The sequence below is a fragment of the Triticum dicoccoides genome, chromosome 5B (genome assembly GCF_002162155.2).
Source record: "Triticum dicoccoides isolate Atlit2015 ecotype Zavitan chromosome 5B, WEW_v2.0, whole genome shotgun sequence".
Taxonomy (NCBI): domain Eukaryota; kingdom Viridiplantae; phylum Streptophyta; class Magnoliopsida; order Poales; family Poaceae; genus Triticum; species Triticum dicoccoides.
In genome coordinates, this window is record NC_041389.1 from 296,196,031 (window position 1) to 296,214,230 (window position 18,200).

Sequence of the window (18,200 nt, forward strand, 5' to 3'; positions counted from 1 at the left end):
GGAATTGCCAGCTCGAGTGGCTATCAACCATTCCTTTTTTTTCTTTTCTATGATTCTTTCTTCCGGTTTTTTTGCTGTTTACTTTTTTTTTTCTCTTTTTATGTATTAAAGAAATGTTCATCATATATTAAAAAAATGCTAACTGTATATTAATAGAATGTTCAGTGTATCTTGAAAAATGTTCAATGTGTTTTGGAAATTGTTCAGCCGATATCACAAAAATCTTCAACATGTATTAATTCTTTTGTGTATATAAAAAAATGCTCAATGTGTATTAGAATTGTTTAGCGCATATTACAAAAATACTCAATTTGTGTTAAAAATTGTTCAGTGTATATATTTGTTTTCATGTTTCTCAATTTTTGTTCACTTTTTAAAAAATTGTTCCCGCTTTAAAGGTTCTATTTGCATTTTGAATTTTTTTGACATTTTCGAACATTATTCGCATTTTTTAAGAAAATTTGTTCACTGTTTTCCGAAGAAAGGTTGAAATTTTTGAAAAGATAAACAGATCTGCCACTGTAGCTAGTACTTAAGCTTTAGCGCTGCGTTTAGCAGGAGTTGCCAGCTCGAGTAGCTATCAACCATTCTCTGTAAACCGACGTTCTGAGCTCGACTCCGCGCGCCTCCCTTTTTTCCGTTAAGATTGTGCCACCTTCAGCGAAAGCTCTCAGTCTCCATCCAAACACGATTTGGTGCGTTAGTATCTCCGCAAAGAGTGGCTCCATCTCTACAGGCCAAAGCTTTCAGCCACAAAGGGATCTGGTACCTCTTCGACCCACCAAAAATAAAATTGCATCCACCATCACAGATCAAGAAGGTTATTTTGGTCAAAAGCAGCACCTAAATTTTAGAACGTTAATCCTCAGCAAACGTTCGCTACCACCAATGGCATCTGTGAGCATGCGGTTTTCAGAAAAAGCGTGGCAGTCTTTTAGTTTTAGTGCAATTTTCGTCAATAAGCGCCATCTTTTGGATCTGGATCCTGTGGCTCTGGAGCGTTCGCTTGGATCTCACCCCAGCGAATGTCAGCACCTAAATTCCTTTGATTCAACGATGACGTCACTCGCGGTATCACCAGATCCAGTGATCATTGCACGCACATGACTGAGCATTTGTATAAAATGGAAGGCACACTGATTAAGATACAATACCAAGGATCCAAATTGTACAAACAAATTACATGCATGCATGCACGATGCCCATATCTCCCAACTGCTGGCAACCTATAGCAACAGATTCAGATGCTGTCCATGCTGATACATTTACGATTTATCCATGCTGACTGAGAAGTGATGGTGGATCAAGCTGCAGGCCCTGGCTGCATGGCGCTGCTGATGGACTGCACCTGCGTCTTGCCGCTGGGGCCCTTGGTGCGCATGTACTTGCGGTAGTCGCTGAAGGTGAGGGCCTCCTGGTACAGCGCCGGCGAGCCCGGGCCGACGAGCTCCCTCGCCGGAGCGATGGGGAGGTCGCCTCGAGGGTTGCAGAAGAAGGAGATGGTGAAGCGCTCCTTGTCGGAGTTGGCCAGCGCACGGTGCTCCACGCTCCTGTAACGCCCGTTGCTCAGGATCTGGAAAATCACACCAAGATATTTTAGAAGCTTCAGAATCAAGCAAAGCAGTTTTCGTAGGAGGCTCTGCTGGCTCTTTCATTCAACTTCTCTCTGCATGCATGCATGCACCCATGTCATCATCTTTTTCACGTATCTGGACTGCATGGCATGCTACTGTGTGTGTAACTGTCATCTTCTGGTGCGTGTATATGCAGATCATGCATGTCAACAAACTACTGAACTTAGTGCAGCTGGCAGGGCAAGACAGCATACTAGTATATTGATCAGTGAAGCAGTTCAGTAGTTCAGATATGTTTATGTCGAAACTTCAGAAAGTGTACAGGCTAGCTAGATCTTTCTAGAAGGTTAAAAAATTAAAATTCAAATCTTTTGATTCATTGTACTAAATCAACGACAATTAATATGGATCGGAGGGATTATCATAATTCATACAAAAAAAGGATCTTATCAACTACTCCCTCCGTTCCAAAATAGATGACTCAATTTTATACTACCTTTGGTATAAAGTTGGGTCATCTATTTTGGAACGGAGGGAGTACATGCTATCCGGATAGGGTTAGCTTCATACTATCCAGATTCTATATTGTATAGGGGTTAGCTTCATACTATCCAAATTCTATATTGTATTTAATCACTTGCAAAGAAGCCAAGAATATGTGGTACTCTTGACTTCCTTATAGATGCAAACAAATTGACATTAATTTCATACGCTAGCTTCATCAGCACAAATATATAGTGATTGGGTGTAATGAGAACGTTACTACTTTAGACAAGACAATTGAAGATACATATCACATCAGATTGACAGAAAAAAAGGTAAGTAGGCCACAGCGATCACCTGAATCTGATCACCAACGTTTACGAGGAAGGAACCTGGGACTGGTTGCACGGTGACCCATGCGTCTCCCTTGCGTACCTGTGTCCCCTCGACGTTATCATCAGTGAGGAGCAAGGTGATGCCACCGGGGTCAGAGTGAGATGAGAGACCAAGAGTGAGCTCAGGCTGTGGGCATCTTGGATAGTAGTTCACACGCATGGTAGCCGAGATGCCATCACTGCCACCAAAAGCATTATGGAGGTAGTCCTCCTCCAACCCTAAGCTACTGGACATAGCCTTGAGCAAGACTTGACAGAGACTTATTAGTTGGCATGCATACTTCTCAGTGGCTTCCCTGCATAAATACCAAAACAATATCAAATATGGACAAATAAAATAGGAAACTGTGTAACCAAACATATCAGGAAACTCTAAACTGCAAGAACTTATAAAGAATGAGGATAAATTAAAAAAATAAAATGAAGCTGGGTTTTCTCGAGAAAAGAAAAATATCATGTACCTCAGGTCAGTAGGAATCTTTGGCCACTTGTCAAGGTTTCTGATATCACTTGGGAAGAGATTAAGGAAGTAATAGTCACTCCAATCCAAGATTGCCCCTTTCTCAACTCCAAGGCGGCTTCCATAGCCCTCATATGTTACCGGTAAGTTGGCATGTACCTTCTTCTCTTCCATGGGGAGGTCAAAGAACTCCCTCCATGCACTTCTCATCCTCCTCACAGCCTCCGTGTCCACATCATGGTTCACTAACTGGAAGAAACCCCAGTTCTTGCATGCAGAGGCTATTGCTTTTAGCATTTCTTGGTGATGTTCAGGGGCATTAGAGAAGCTAGCAAGATCGATAACTGGGATGCTGAGATTAGGATCATTTGTGACATCACTAGGACGCTCAGATGGAGGCTTGATGTACTGTTGTGGCAAGGAGCTCATACCAGAGTTGGAAAGAGTTTGCACTGGTACAATGGGTTCTGGCCAGTCAAGCAGATTGCTACTTGCCATGGTGGGAGTGATAGGTCTTGGTTTGGTTATGAGAAGAGGGTGTGCGTGTTTATATAGAGAAAGGATATGTGATGTATGAGATTAAATCGCAATGCATTTAGTGCAATTCATGGTGGGATTGGAAGGATATATATGTACAGATTGGACAAGATTATGCTCATTAAGAGATATGCCTCATTTATCGTCTGAATATTGATAAAATCTTTTGGATATATACATATAATTAAAATCTTTTGGATACAGTTTTGTAAGCCATTAATGGAAGATACAATCTTATGGATACAGTTTTGTATGCCATTAATGGAAGATACAATCTTATGTAGTGAGCTAATTAATAATAACATTTATTTTCTTCTTGTTCGTGCAAGTAATCAACATATGATATGTAAGCATATAATATATTTCCTTTCGAAACGCTAATGTAAAAGTGGGGAGAATACGATATTATTTCAGTAATTTAACTAGGAGTATGATATATCAATACATAAACTTCAAAAGGTATTAGAGTGCATTTTGTTTTGTTCAGTTGAACTGTAAATTTTTTGCTCCGTAGACATGATTTAATAGATATTATACTGTTAACTTATAAACTTTCTGAACACAGATATGAGTTAATCGACGTCATTGTTACCCTTTTTAATGAGAGCCGGCCACACAAAATTTACTAAGGCAATAGTAATTGTATTTGCAATTCTAAGTGAACTTCATTTTCGTGATTGACCCTTGAAGAAACAAACTAGAAAAAAGGATGCAGTATTTCTTTGTTTTGATATCACTATAGACATGTGATCAATTGACCATTTCAGATAATGCTTGCACATAGTCAAAACCAAAGAACAACACATATCAATTGATAGGGACAGAATTGGTTGCAGATAGTAGGAGAGAAATTGCATTTTGAAATTAAACTTGCTGAGCTTTAGAGGTTTTAGTTATCCCAGTGGAGCAGTATATATTGCTGACTAGGAGGAATAATTTTTCTAAACTAGAAATGCATGATCTATTTGATGGCATGCATGTTAACATATTTTTGCAGATCATGTATGCACTCTGACTTCTGAGCATATTTTGATGCATGTTCTATTTCATAGTGAAGTAATAACAGCAGACAGTTGATTTACTTGTATGTTCTAGTAAATTAAGGTTATAGTATTTATTTAGAACAAGGAGATGTACCCCAGAAAACCCGGCAAAACATGGGCAGCTACTTGGTTCCCCCAGGTCCATGGGAGGATTGGATAAGGCAATTAAGAAAACAATACACACGTGCTGAAATGAAAGTCAAAAAAATCGGCAAATGACATGGTTATGCATAACATCATGTCATCAATATCAAATTAGGTGTACACACACTACAATTGATGTATATTTAATTATTTATACATATGAATATATGATAAAGATTGCCCGACATGTACACTCATAGTTACAATTAGCTAGGCAGTTTTGGTTGGCACTATGCATGAATATCTCATTGCTGATGTAAACAAAGCATCCAAGAGAAATCTCACCGTTTCACATGCAGTACGTAGGCACATCTATCAATCGATCAATGAGGTGTCTGTCAGGAGGAACTAGTTTGCAGGTAACTATTTGCCAGCAGGAAAGGAATTACGGCTGGACCTTAATTACCTAGTCAAGAAGCACGACAAATTAATGTGTACGTGTGTCAGATAATACCAGCAAATCAATCAAACACATGTTGCATTGAACATTTGAAACAAGATACCTAGAGCCGACAGCGACGATGGCCACACATCCAACAAGCAGTTCTGTGAAGCAAACACTTATCTGCAAGAAAGTGATGCTACATCATGCAGCTCGGCTAACAATAGATTGGCATTGCTAATATTATTACGATTGCTATCAGTACAATTTCGTAACACTTTGTGAGGCTTATGCATACTTATGAGAGAAAATAAGAGTAATCATAGATTATGGGTACAAAGAGTCCAGTAAGACATTAGTAGCTAGCTCCCCTAGTTGCATGGCAGAATAGATGGTGCAAATTAAGAAAACAGAATGCACATGTGCTGAAATGAAAGTCAAGCAAATCGTCCAATGATATGGTTCCGGTAGCATCGACATCAAAGATGTACACCAGTTCAGCAAAGCGACAGCAAAGCAAAGGATAAAACAGATCTGGAGCAGTATCAAAATTGCCAAACATGCCTAGTCAGAATATACGAAGAACCGTGTGCCATTATTCTTGATCTAAAACAAAGATATGGGGCCTACCTCATCGACCACCACACCGGTGAGGTTGCGGGCGATGGTGAATCAAGGAGATCAGTGGCTGGCCAGGGCGACAGCAAAACTAGGATGAGAGCGACCTTGGTTAAACAGTCAATTCCCACATGTTAATATGGAGTAGAATAATACTGTGTGCGGTGCGTCAGCTAGACCAGCAAATCAATGCAACACATGTTGTATTTTTAGTCAAGTCGTCGCACGCATTAGCAACAGCAACCGCAGGCTTTGGCTCCTTCTAGTAACATTTGAGCTGGCACGGAGCAGCAAGCAAGCACGGAGCATTCAGAAGCAAACACTGACTGACCAACGCCCTATGTGTGATTCAGAAAGAAGGAACACGGAACACATGTGGACTGCCGCGGCCGTCGATCCACCTTCGCCGCCGGCCGGCCGCCCGCTCACATGTGGTCATCTCCGCGTGGCCTCCGTCTCCTCACCCAAGTACCCAGCACGGAAGCGCCGCCCGGACCTCTTGGCCTCCGCGGCCATTGCCGCCGAGCTCTGTGTCCGTATCGTATAATCAGCCCCATCACGCATGCCCAAATCAAAACCCCGGTAAAAGAACGATCAAGGGAACGTACATTCTTGCGCGTACCATCTTTGATTAGGTAGTTGAAGAGAGGTGGTGCCGGCCTTGAGCCCGCGCCGGTTCCCCTGCCGCCGCCATGGATGCCCACAGGCGGCGGCGCTGGAGGAGCTGTGATTTTGGGGCACCCTTATTTCTCGCTTTAAGCGAGCACAGGGGGATGCCTCGCGTCGAGGGGAGCCCAGATGGGCCGGCCCAGTCGCGCGGGAGGCAACGGCTTGTTTTTTTTTTGCTCTTTTTTCTGTTCTCGTTTTTGCTTTTTTCGTACTTTTCTCTATACTTTACAATATTTTACATATATATATATATATATATATATATATATATGCAAAAAACACTCTTCAAAAACACATTAAAAAAATGTTGAATAGTATTAAAAATGTTAAACAAATATTTAAAAAATGTTGAACAAGTATTCGAAACTTTTGAATAAGTATTTGACAAATGTTAAATAAGTATTACAGATTGTTGAATGAGTATTTGAAAAATATTGAACGATTATTAGAAAATTTTGAATAAGTATTAAAAATGTTGAAAATGTATTTGAAATTTTTTGAACATGTATTTGAAAAATATTGAATTAGTATTAAAATGTTGACCAAGTATTTAGAAAATGTTGAATAGGCATTCGGACAATGTTGAACGTGTATACAAAATTGTTGATCACTTGTTAAAAAAATGTTTTTGACATATACGAAAATATAAGTGAAAACGAAAACAAACATAAGAAAAAAAGGAAAAAATGGAGAAGAAATGTTGGATGCGTATTTGAAAAATGTTGTTGACATATACAAAAAAATGTAGAATAATAACCAAAAGAGCAAAGAAACCCGAAAATAGAAACAAAATAAACACTGGAAAAATAAACAAAGAAACAAAATGCAAAAAAGAATGAAAAATCGGAGAAGAAAAAAGAAAAGAGAATTAAAATAACAGAAAGAAAAAGGAGAATAAAGAAAGCCAAAGAAAATAGAAGGAAAATTAAAAAAAAACTGGAAAAACTGAGAAAGAAAATGAAAAAAGGCTCAACTCACATAAAGCAGGTCGTGTCCCTTGTACACTAATCCGCTTTAGAAGAAGCGGCTATTCTATTGGACTGCTTGGCTGTAAAGCCTATAAGTAAGAACTCTGGGGAAGAAATCCGAACTCCAAGGCGAGCGCACAACGAGGAATTTTCCATACTAGATCGACTCAACATTACCGAGTCTACTCTGAGACTCTCTTCTCTTCATGGTTGGTTGTAAAAAGAGAGTCACTTTAGTCCCCAACCCCTTGTACTAACCACTAGTGGAACGTGGTCGTAGTGGCTAGCAGCGCGCTTGTTATCGCTTGCCAGGGATCAATCCTCTTGTATTTTACTTTAGTGCATGCGAACGGCGAATGGGCCGGCCCAGTTACTTCAAACCTTCATCAAGACTTCTCTGGCAACTCGCTCAAGGGGATAAATAGTCGTTGCGGTGAATTTGAGCGACATGCCAAATCTTGCTGGGCTGCAATGTAGTCCAAGTTCACACCGTATCCCAAGTTGAAGATAGTCCCCTCGAAAAAATTTTCTAAGAACCGCCCGCTGGCGAATCCTATTTGACGTTGCATGCGCCCGTTAATGTGTATTCTGCAAACAGGCACCTGCAGCCACGTTTATTGGGCTCGGCCCATTAGTACTTTTTTTTTCTGTTTTCAAAGAAGTAAAAAATGCGCGGGTAGAGGGGATCTAACCCGCGACCCCTTCGCAGCAAGGGTTACATACTAACGATCACGCCACCATACAGCTTGTGCAAGTCTATTTCCCTTCTTTCTTTTATTTACTTCTTCAGTTTGTTTTGTTCTTTTATCCTTTTCTGTTTGCTTTAATGCATGATTTTTTCTCAAATTTCATAAACCTTTTTTCTAAATTGATGAAATTTTTAAATTAGATTATTTTTAAGAAATTTGAGAACATTTTTACAAATTTGATGAACTTTTTTCAATTTTGATGAACTTTTATTCAAATTTGATGAACAGTTTTTTCAAATTTGATGATTTTTTTGTTGAAAATCAATGAAGTTTTTACAAAATCAATGAACTTTTTTTGAAATCAATGAACTTCTTTCAAATTTGATGATTTTTTTTCTAATCGATCAATTTTTTTGTTTCAAATTTGATGAACCTTTTTCATTAAAAAATCAACTTTTCGAAAAAATGAATAGTTCAAAAATGCGTAATAAATACCACGACTCTTATGGTTCTTAAAGTGTCCGCGTTTGCCATAAATCACTACTCCCTCTCTCAGTTTTCAGGGCGTGCGCGTACCCCTAGGTCGTTAGTTTGACCAACCTAATACAAATCATATATTACAAAAAATATACCAATATAAACTTCAGATGCTATATTTTTGAACGATATAATTTTTGTGTTATATAGTTTATATTAGGGTGATCAAATTGGCAACCTAGATATACACGTAGGACTTGTAAATGGAAACGGAGGTAGTAGTCTTCTGGTGGTGTAGTTATTAGCTGAGTAATCCTGCAATATAGAGGCGCGGGTTCGAGTCGTCGTTCTTACGCATTTATTGCGTTTTTGTCACGAGACGTTTACTGCTCTTCTTTCGTCCGTGGGCCGGTGCAGTAGCATTGCCAGTAGGCGCCGGTTCGCTCCCAGGCACTGAACGCACCAAATAGGAGCTCCCCGCCCGCTCGGGAACATCGCCTGAAGCGTGCGCGACCAGGCCGGCCCATAACTGTAGTAGTGAGTTCATTTTTTTCTCTCCGTGTATTTTTTTCTTTAAACTTTTTCAATGTTAGGGTCGGATTTTTCCTTTGTCGTTTTTTTGTATGCTTTTACTGTTTGGGTTGGGTTTTCTTGTTTTTTTTTCTATACATGGTTTTTCATTTCTTCACCACTTTTATTCCTTTTTTTCTTCATTACATTGTTTTTTCACCGATTTTCTTAGGGTTTTCTTTTTCTTCTTCTTTATATATTCGTTTTCTTCGTTTCTTTCTAGGTTTCTTAGTTCTCTTTGCCTTTATTTTTTTTCTTGCCTGTTTTCATTGGTTTTTTCTGTTCTTTCTTATATCTTAATTTTTGGTTTTCTTTTGTTTCTTCCTTGTTTTTCATCGATTTTATTTGTTTCTTTCTTAGTTTTCACAATTTTTCAAACGCATGCCATATTTTTTTCTTCCTAAATACGAGTTTTGAACACTTTTTTGAATACATGGTCAAATACACACTGGATTTTAATGGAGTTAATATTTTATCAAACACAATGTATATTTTTCGTATACATCAACAAGATTTTTATATACATGTTTAACATTTTAAAAACAAAATTATCTTCTTGAAATATATTTTATTTCATGTCTAATTTTACTCAGTGTATGTTGCACATTTTTTATACATTAGGAACATTTTTGTACACGTTTAAAATTTTTAAATACCTGATCGATATTTTTTCATACACAATGTATATTATTTGTATACGTTTTTCATGTATACAAGAAACATTTTTCAACATAGATTTAACTTTTTCAAATGCTTGATTTTTTAATACATGATAGACATTTTTTCATACATGGTGTATATTATTTGTATAAATTTTTCCTATACGTGAGAAACATTTTTCCCATACAGATTAACTTTTGTCTAATGCTTGATTGACTTTCTCAAATACTTAATTAGCACTTTTCAAATTCTTGATTAAAATTTTCTAAAATACATGACCAACTTTTTCATACACATTGTATATATTTTTGGTACACGTGGGAAATATGTTTATACACATTTAATATTTTATTAGCATTTTTTAAATTTTATGTAAAGTGACATATAGGCTCACACTTTCTTATTCGGCGCCTTATATGCGTGAGAACTATATCTCACTTATATAAATATTTTCCCTGGTCCCACCTGATACCTTTTTTTAGACAACCACGCTAAGCTTTATTCATATCATAACGTTTACAGGTAGAAAAAGAAGTTCCCTAGGTTGGCTTAACCAAACATTGCGATTGTTAGGACCGAGAGTATATCGACCAGAGGGGGGGGAGGGGAAATGGGAGATTCAAAAAATTCTTTTGAATGTTTTCAATTGAACCCAATCACAACAGCGGAATAAGTTTAGTAGATCTGAAACTAATCAAGCACCTTACTAAGGAGCAAATCTTTCAAGGAAAGAAGTGATAATTATTCGAGCATAGTATATCATAGGCTTGAAAATAGTGATGGTAATGCAGTAGGCTATCAAATGAAGTAGCATGGGAAGACGTTCAATAGCAGTGTAATGAAAGGAATACCAACAAGGAAAACAAGAGTGACACCGAATGATAAAAGAACTAAACAGATAGTAACGATCAGAGCACGGACAAACAATAATAGATCAGATAATACTATCGTCGCAGAGCACGAAAGATAACCGCTGAATGAAATACAGAAGGATGAAGTGAACCAGCGGTGCTCGATGGCGACAGAAGGATTTGGTAGACCAGTTCGCCCTTTTGCCAAAGGGCTACGTCTGGTTGGAGGGACTTGTGATTGAACACATGAGCAAACCTCTCTCCGTTCTATTCTCCTTCAACTAGGAGCTGATCAGAGTCCAGTCAATTTTACTCATGGTAGATACTTGTCGGCGATCTCCAAACCCTCGGCAGACTTCTTCGCAAACCATAACGTCTCTTGGTTGCTGAAGACTTTGCTTGGTGAAGACAATTACTCTTGCTAGTCAAGCCGACACCTATCCGTCTAGAGAGTGTGCAACTTTCAAGAGTAATAGGTACAAGAACCCTAGCTCATGTTGGGAAACGTAGCATGCAATTTCAAAAAAAATTCCTACGCTCAGGCAAGATCTATTTAGGAGATGCATATCAACGCGAGGGGGAGAGTGTGTCCACGTACCCTCGTAGAACAAAAATGGAAGCGTTTGCTTAACGCGGTTGATGTAGTCGAACGTCTTCTCGTTCCGACTGATCGAGTACCGAACATACGACACCTCCGAGTTCTGCACACGTTCAGTGTGATGACGTCCCTCGAGCTCTTGATCCAGCAGAGGGTCGAAGGAGTAGATGAGTTCCGTCAGCATGACGGCATGGTGACGGTGATGGTGATGTGATCCGCGCAGGGCTTCGCCTAAGCATCGCGAGAATATGACCGGAGGCGTAAACTGTGGAGGGGGCCTGCACACGGATTGGAGTAATTGGTGTGTCCTCTAGCCCCCCGTATATAAAGGAGGGAGGGAGAGGAGGTCGGCCTAGGCGCGCCCCAAGTGGGAAGGAGTCCCACTTGGACTCCTAGTTGGATTCGCCTCCCTTCCTTTTACCGGAGGGGGAAAGGGGGAAGGAGTGGGAGAGGGAGAAGGAAAGGGGGGCGCCGCCCCTCCCCTAGTCTAATTCGGACTCCTCCCATGGGGGAGGCGCCACACCCACATGGGCTGGTTTACCTCCCTCCTATGGCCCATATCTTTCCCTGGGGGGGTTCCGGTAACCCCTCCGGTACTCCGGTATGTACCCGATGCACTCCAGAACCCTTCCGGTGTCCGAATACTACCTTCCAATATATCAATATTTACCTCTCAACCATTTCGAGACTCCTCGTCATGTCCGTGATCTCATCCGGGACTCCGAACAACCTTCTCTCACCAAAACACATAACTCATATAATACATATCGTCATCGAACGTTAAGCGTGCGGACCCTACGAGTTCGAGAACTATGTAGACATGACCGAGACACCTCTCCGGTCAATAACCAATAGCGGAACCTGGATGCAGATATTGGTTCCCACATATTATACGAATCGAACCGCAATGTCAACATACGTTATTCCCTTTGTCATCGGTATGTTACTTGCCCGAGATTCGATCGTCGGTATCTCCATACCTAGTTGAATCTCGTTATCGACAAGTCTCTTTACTCGTTCCGTAATGAATCATCCCGCAACTAACTCATTAGTCACATTGCTCACAAGGCTTCATATGATGTGCATTACCGAGAGGGCCCAGAGATACCTCTCCGATACTCGGAGTGACAAATCCTAATCTCGATCTATGCCAACTCAACAAACACCTTCGGAGATACCTGTAGAGCATCTTTATAATCACCCAGTTACGTTGTGACGTTTGATAGCACACAAGGCATTCCTCTGGTGTCCTGGAGTTGCATAATCTCATAGTCGGAGGAATATATATTTGACATGAAGAAAGCAGTAGCAATAAAACTGAACAATCATTATGCTAAGCTAACGGATGGGTCTTGTCCATCACATCATTCTTCTAATGATGTGATCCCGTTCATCAAATGACAACACATGTCCATGGCTAGGAAACTTAACCATCTTTGATCAACGAGCTAGTCAAGTAGAGGCATACTAGGGACACAATGTTTTGTCTATGTATTCACACATGTATCAAGTTTTTGGTTAATACAATTCTAGCATGAATAATAAACATTTATCATGAATAAGGAAATATAAAATAACAACTTTATTATTGCCTCTAGGGCATATTTCCTTCAGCTCAGAACTACTATGATGCTCAACCCACTATCCAAGTTTCAACTCTTCATTTTTCTCTTGGTGGATTTTAAACCCAAATCTCTCGGAGGGGAGATCCTCAATCAATCTTCTTAAAAATCTTAAGCGGAGCAGCCAACGGACAACGTTGAAGCGGGGTGGCTATTTATAGTCGCAGGTTTCCCTGATGGGAAATGACCAAATTGGACATGCAGATCAGCCAATGGCCGAACGACACGATTCTAACGGCCGAAAATTTGAGCGCAATGATAACATTCCTTGTGAAGCAAGAAATGCTAACTCCCTAGTCTAAAAGATATCTCCTGCAGCACCGAAGAACAATGTCTTCTAATGGTAGATAATCACTCGAAGCATAAAGAGATTTCTCTCAGTCTTCCATAGGTTTCGGCTAAGCATCACAAAGGACCTAGGCTTTGAGAACCTATAACCCTCTTAATAGTACGGAGATCCTATGAATCAAAAGAGAGAAATAAGAACAGCAAAATAAATGCTACATCTTTACTTCGTCTGTAACTTCTCGACTGCAGTCAATTCTTTGGACAACATCGAACATGTATTGCTTCACATTAGCAATAATTTTAAGGGGTCAACTCCCAACTCAGTCTTCTCGCAAACACATCTTCAAAAAATGTAGCTTATCCTTCTTTGCAACGCAGATATTCTTCGGTGAAGTTCCTCGAACTTGATACTGGATATAGCATTCTCTTCGGGCTTGCATGGACTATTTCTCTCTGTGTGCACTAGCAAACAAAATAGTCCATGCATGTTTCTAGCAACAATCTCCAAAATAGAAGGGGGCAAGACTTTGCACCAACAATCTCCCCCTTTTTGGAGGATTGTTGACAAAACAGAACACATCAAAAGGTAGATGAAAGGTAATGGAATGTATTGCGAAGGAGAATTAAATAGCGAGAGATAATCACAAAGATGAAACACGTTCCCCCCGAAGGTATGCATCTTACTAAAGATTTTGACTAAAGTCATGCATATGTATGTAAGTAGAAAGAAGGCGATGTGAATCTTCGCTTGTGGGGCATTGATAGTATATATCATTCGTTGACTTCGTCAATGCACTCGATAACGTCTGAGATGTTTCATGCGAAACGAAAAGAAGATTTGTTAAAGAGTATGCATATTTTGAAATGATTTGTCGTAGAAGTAAGCCATGAAGATTTTCTCAAAGCACATTTTGAATCCACACGAGATAAATGACTACCCTACAAAGTTAGACAGACATATAATTTCAGAGCAAGGTGTGTATGAGAATATTGCTTGAGATAGATATGCTTTTGAGTGTATTGTCCTGCATGTTAGAGATCGAAGAAAAATCATGACAGGAAATACGTATCAACGAGACAAATTCATTTCGCTTTAGAGAAGCGAGGATTTTAATCCTCTCCTAACTGCCACAGCTTCCTCTACAAGTAATATAATTGATCATAATTATTGCATGAGGATAAAAATCTGATTGCACTTGCAAACAAAGATACGAGGGAAAATATGGCATTGTAGGGGGATTATTAACGTTACATGATGGCAAGATTTTCCAACACCACATGCAGTGCTGTAAGGTTTCATGACCACTTAAGCAAAAAAAACTGCAGAAAACCAAACTATTCGAAGAGAAGCAAATGGTGAAAGCAAATCCCCTGCAAATGACATGCACATCTATATTCTCGATGTTCATCTCCCCCTTTTTGTCAACAAGTGGCAAAAAGGAATGAGAGCACACGAGGAACTACTCGTCTGAAGAACCCTTAGAACTCAAACTATTCGGTGAATCAGAATGAGCAATGGTGGAGGCTGAGGCTGGAGCAGGGCTACCATCTTTGGCTTCGGGATCAGCTTCAGGATCTTCAGAGTGAGGAACATCTGAATTGTAAATTAGGGTGCATGAAGTGTCTTCAATCTCATCATCGGGCTCGACAAACAACATATCAGTGGAATCAGACCTCCGAGGCAGAACTGGAGTTTGTCTTCTGATGCGAGGAACATCAAACATCACCAAATAATCATAATTCTTCTCAATGCCCTTGGCAGTGAGCTGCTTGCGAGTATAATGCTTATGCAGAAGAATCCAGGAGCGCTTTTTCTGCAGAAGAGCTTGGCGAGCATAGTTGTGAAGCAAATTAATCTCAGCCATCATCTCAACTTTCACTTTGTGGACGATCTTGATATGGCTCTCAAGTGTGTGCTGAGTGCGAAGACAAACTTCATATAGTGAGGGATTTTCCTCTCAAGGAATTTCAATAGTGGCCTTCTTAACCTTTGGAGCACGAGCTGAAATAGAGGCAGTGGCATCACTTGGTGTTTTTCCTTTGCCTATATCCTTGACAATCCGAAGTGTGTCACGGATTGGTGGAGTGAAAACTTTCGGCACATGAGGGCAAAATAATTTATTCCCGGTAAGTTGCTCAATGGCATGCATAATCCATGGTGCATACAGTTTCAAAGCTTGAGTGCCATTAGCTGCATATGCCAAGTACCGAATAAATAGATCAGGAAGATCAAACCAAATGCCAAGTGAAATTGCATGAAGTGCATTTGCTATGATGCCGCCAATGGTTTTGGGTCGGTTAGTAGGGGTGACTGAGTTGCATGGAATGTAGAACAAGACTTTGGTCTCATATGCAAGATTCGTTGGATTACCTTCAGTACAAGCATCTCTAACAAGCTCGGGGTCCATAAGCAGATGAATTTTAGCTTCAGATACTTCCCATCAAATGCAGTCGGTGTTCTCGAGACTCATCAAATTCAAAGCAAGGAAGATTCAACAAAGCCAATAATTGATCTGCGGAGCACATGATCTTTTCTTCTTCCGTCATCCATTCAAGAACCCATGTACTGATGTCTGCAAGGTCTCCTAAGATATACAAGGTTGCATGGAATTCAAGAACAACTTCTCGATTCCAACCATGATTGAAGCACAGTAATCCTTTCAAGAAAGCTTGCTCAATTTTCTCAATGGTTCGGTGAAATCAGGGCAATCTCTCGAGTTCGGCAAAGTCCAGCACCTTATGCTTGAGTATGTGATTCTTGCTATACAGAATTCGCGCATAGTATACTGCATGTTCCTTGGTCCAGAATCTTGGCGAAAAAGTTGTTTGCTCTCCTTCATATGGACTGGTGCCAAAGAATGCAAGTTTTGAATGATGAAATTGCTCATTAAATGCTGGACCATTTGGGCCATCTTCGACAGGAAACATTGGGAATGTTTCCAAAGGATTTCTCAGATAAACTTCTTTGGCATGGGGTTATGTCCAAACATCATCAGGTGCAGGCATGTCTTCTTCGATAGGCTTAAGAGGAGTGTGTGGCTTCCTCAATTTTCCATGGGTCGATGGTTTTGAGGAACTTGAAGAACCATCTTTTTTGCTCGCTGGAACTCCTTCAGCAGCTTTCTACCTTTTGGACACTAGGGTCTTTTCTTTCTTCTGATCGTATGGAGGCACAATGACCTCATGCTCAAAGACTTGTGAGACAATTGGTGGTGCAATCACTTCTTGAGCCATCTACTCGTCATGTTTCTTTTCTTCCCCTTCCATCTAAGAAGCAATGGAATGAGGAGCAGGATCAACATCCATCTTGGTGGGAGAACCAGATGATGTGACCGGGTGTGTTCTCCTTTTGGAAGCATTTGGCTCCCCTCAATCTTGTCATTCTCCTCCTTATTGGGACCGGAGGGCTCAGCCTATGCGGGAGGCACATGGCCGGGTATGCCGGGCGCCCGTTTGGTGTCGCGGAACCCTGCACACATCGTTCGGGGCCGTATGTGGAAACCTCGGCCGGTCTCCCTGCGGATGGAACCTGAATAGGCGATAAACCTAGACTAGAGACTTGAGTGTTTAGGTAGGCCGTGGCCGACACCCTCGTTGGGCTTCCACTTGAAGGTTGCCGAGTACATGTCATGTAAACGGCGGTAAGTGGTGAGAGCGTGTGTGAAGAAGTACACCCCTGCAGGGTTAACATCATCTATTCGAATAGCCGCGTCAGTGGTAAAGGATCTCTGGGTTGCCTATACAGTGCATAGACAAGTGAAAGTGGATACTCTAAAATGCGCAAGATAAGCGTGAGTGCTATGGATGGCCTTCTCGTAGGGAGACGGGAACGGATCCATAGTGGTGTACTGATATGGTGAATATGTGGACTCGTGTGCGCCACCTCAAAAGAGTTACTTGCAGTCGTAATTCAGGATAGCCACCGAGTCAAAGCTGGCTTGCTGCAGTTAAACCCCACCAACCCTTTGTTGATAATGATGCATATGTAGTTAGTTCTGATGTAAGTCTTGTTGGGTACATTTGTACTCACGTTTGCTTAATTTATGTTTTTGCAGAGAGATTTCAGTCTCGCTAGTAGTTCCGCTTGGACTTCGACGTTTAGCTTGCTACCTCAGCTACGATCTTGTGCCCTTGGCAGGATCTGGTAGATAGTCAGGCTTCTCAGCCTTTTTCATTTGTAGATGTCTGTACCCATACATGTTAAGCTTCCTCATGTGTTTGACTTGTATATATGCTCTGAATGTTGGGTCTTGGGACCCATGTTTGTAATATCTCGCTCCTCGGAGCCTATTGAATAAATACTTTATGTCATAGAGTTATGTTGTGATGCCATGTTGTATTTGCACATATCGAGCATATTCTGTGTATGATTTGGAATGCTTGGTATGTGTGGGATCCGACAACCTAGTTGTTTATTCTTGGTAGCCTCTCTTACCGTGAAATGTCTCCTAGTGCTTCCACCGAGCCATGGTAGCTTGTTAATGCTCCGGAACACTTAGGCTGGCCGGCATGTGTCCTTCTTCGTTCCTGTGTCTGTCCCTTTCGGGGAAATGTCACGCGTTGTTCCTTTAAGTCCCTGTAGCTTGCTATGACTTGGGTTCATTCGTTGATGATTGACACATTCGTTGCTGGGTCACGTATGCCTGTCCCTGTAAGTTAGCGCCACCTTGGGTTTATGACTAGAGCGGCACTATCATATACGTGAGCCAAAAGGCGCAAATGGTCCCGTGCATGAGGAATACCGTGCGTGAGGCCACAAAGCGATATGATGTGTTACATGCTAGATCGGTGTGACTTAGAATCGGAGTCCTGATAGCTTTTTGGAGGCGATGAATCTACCTTCTCAATTCCAATTTCTTCATCAGTCTCATCATCTGGGGCTTGCTACTTGGGCGACGCATTTTCCTTGTTAGACTTTGATGTTGCTTGAACTACGTCGGTATTTCCCCAAAGAGGAAGGGATGATGCAACACAACTACGGTAGGTATTTCCCTCAGTTATGAAACCAAGTCCGAACCAGTAGGAGAACCAAGCAACACTATGTAAACAGTACCTATACACAAAGAACAAATATTTGCAACCCGACGTGTAAAGGGGTTGTCAATCCTTCTCGGGTAACAGTGCCAGAAATTGTCAAGTTGACGGGATAAAATTTGTGGTAGATTGATAGAT

The 18,200-nt window shown here is 40.8% G+C and overlaps 1 protein-coding gene across 1 annotated transcript; it reads right to left on the reverse strand.

Annotated features, from left to right (window-relative positions):
• Nucleotides 1-1,120: 1,120 nt before the first annotated feature.
• Nucleotides 1,121-3,682, reverse strand: LOC119308533 (probable 2-oxoglutarate-dependent dioxygenase ANS). Its single transcript, XM_037584662.1, has 3 exons — nt 2,914-3,682; nt 2,415-2,748; nt 1,121-1,573 (listed from the first exon to the last, which is right to left on the reverse strand). The coding sequence occupies exons 1-3, from the start codon at nt 3,408-3,410 to the stop codon at nt 1,304-1,306; spliced, it is 1,101 nt and encodes a 366-aa protein (XP_037440559.1). The 5' UTR covers nt 3,411-3,682; the 3' UTR covers nt 1,121-1,303.
• Between the last annotated feature and the right edge of the window lie 14,518 nt (nt 3,683-18,200).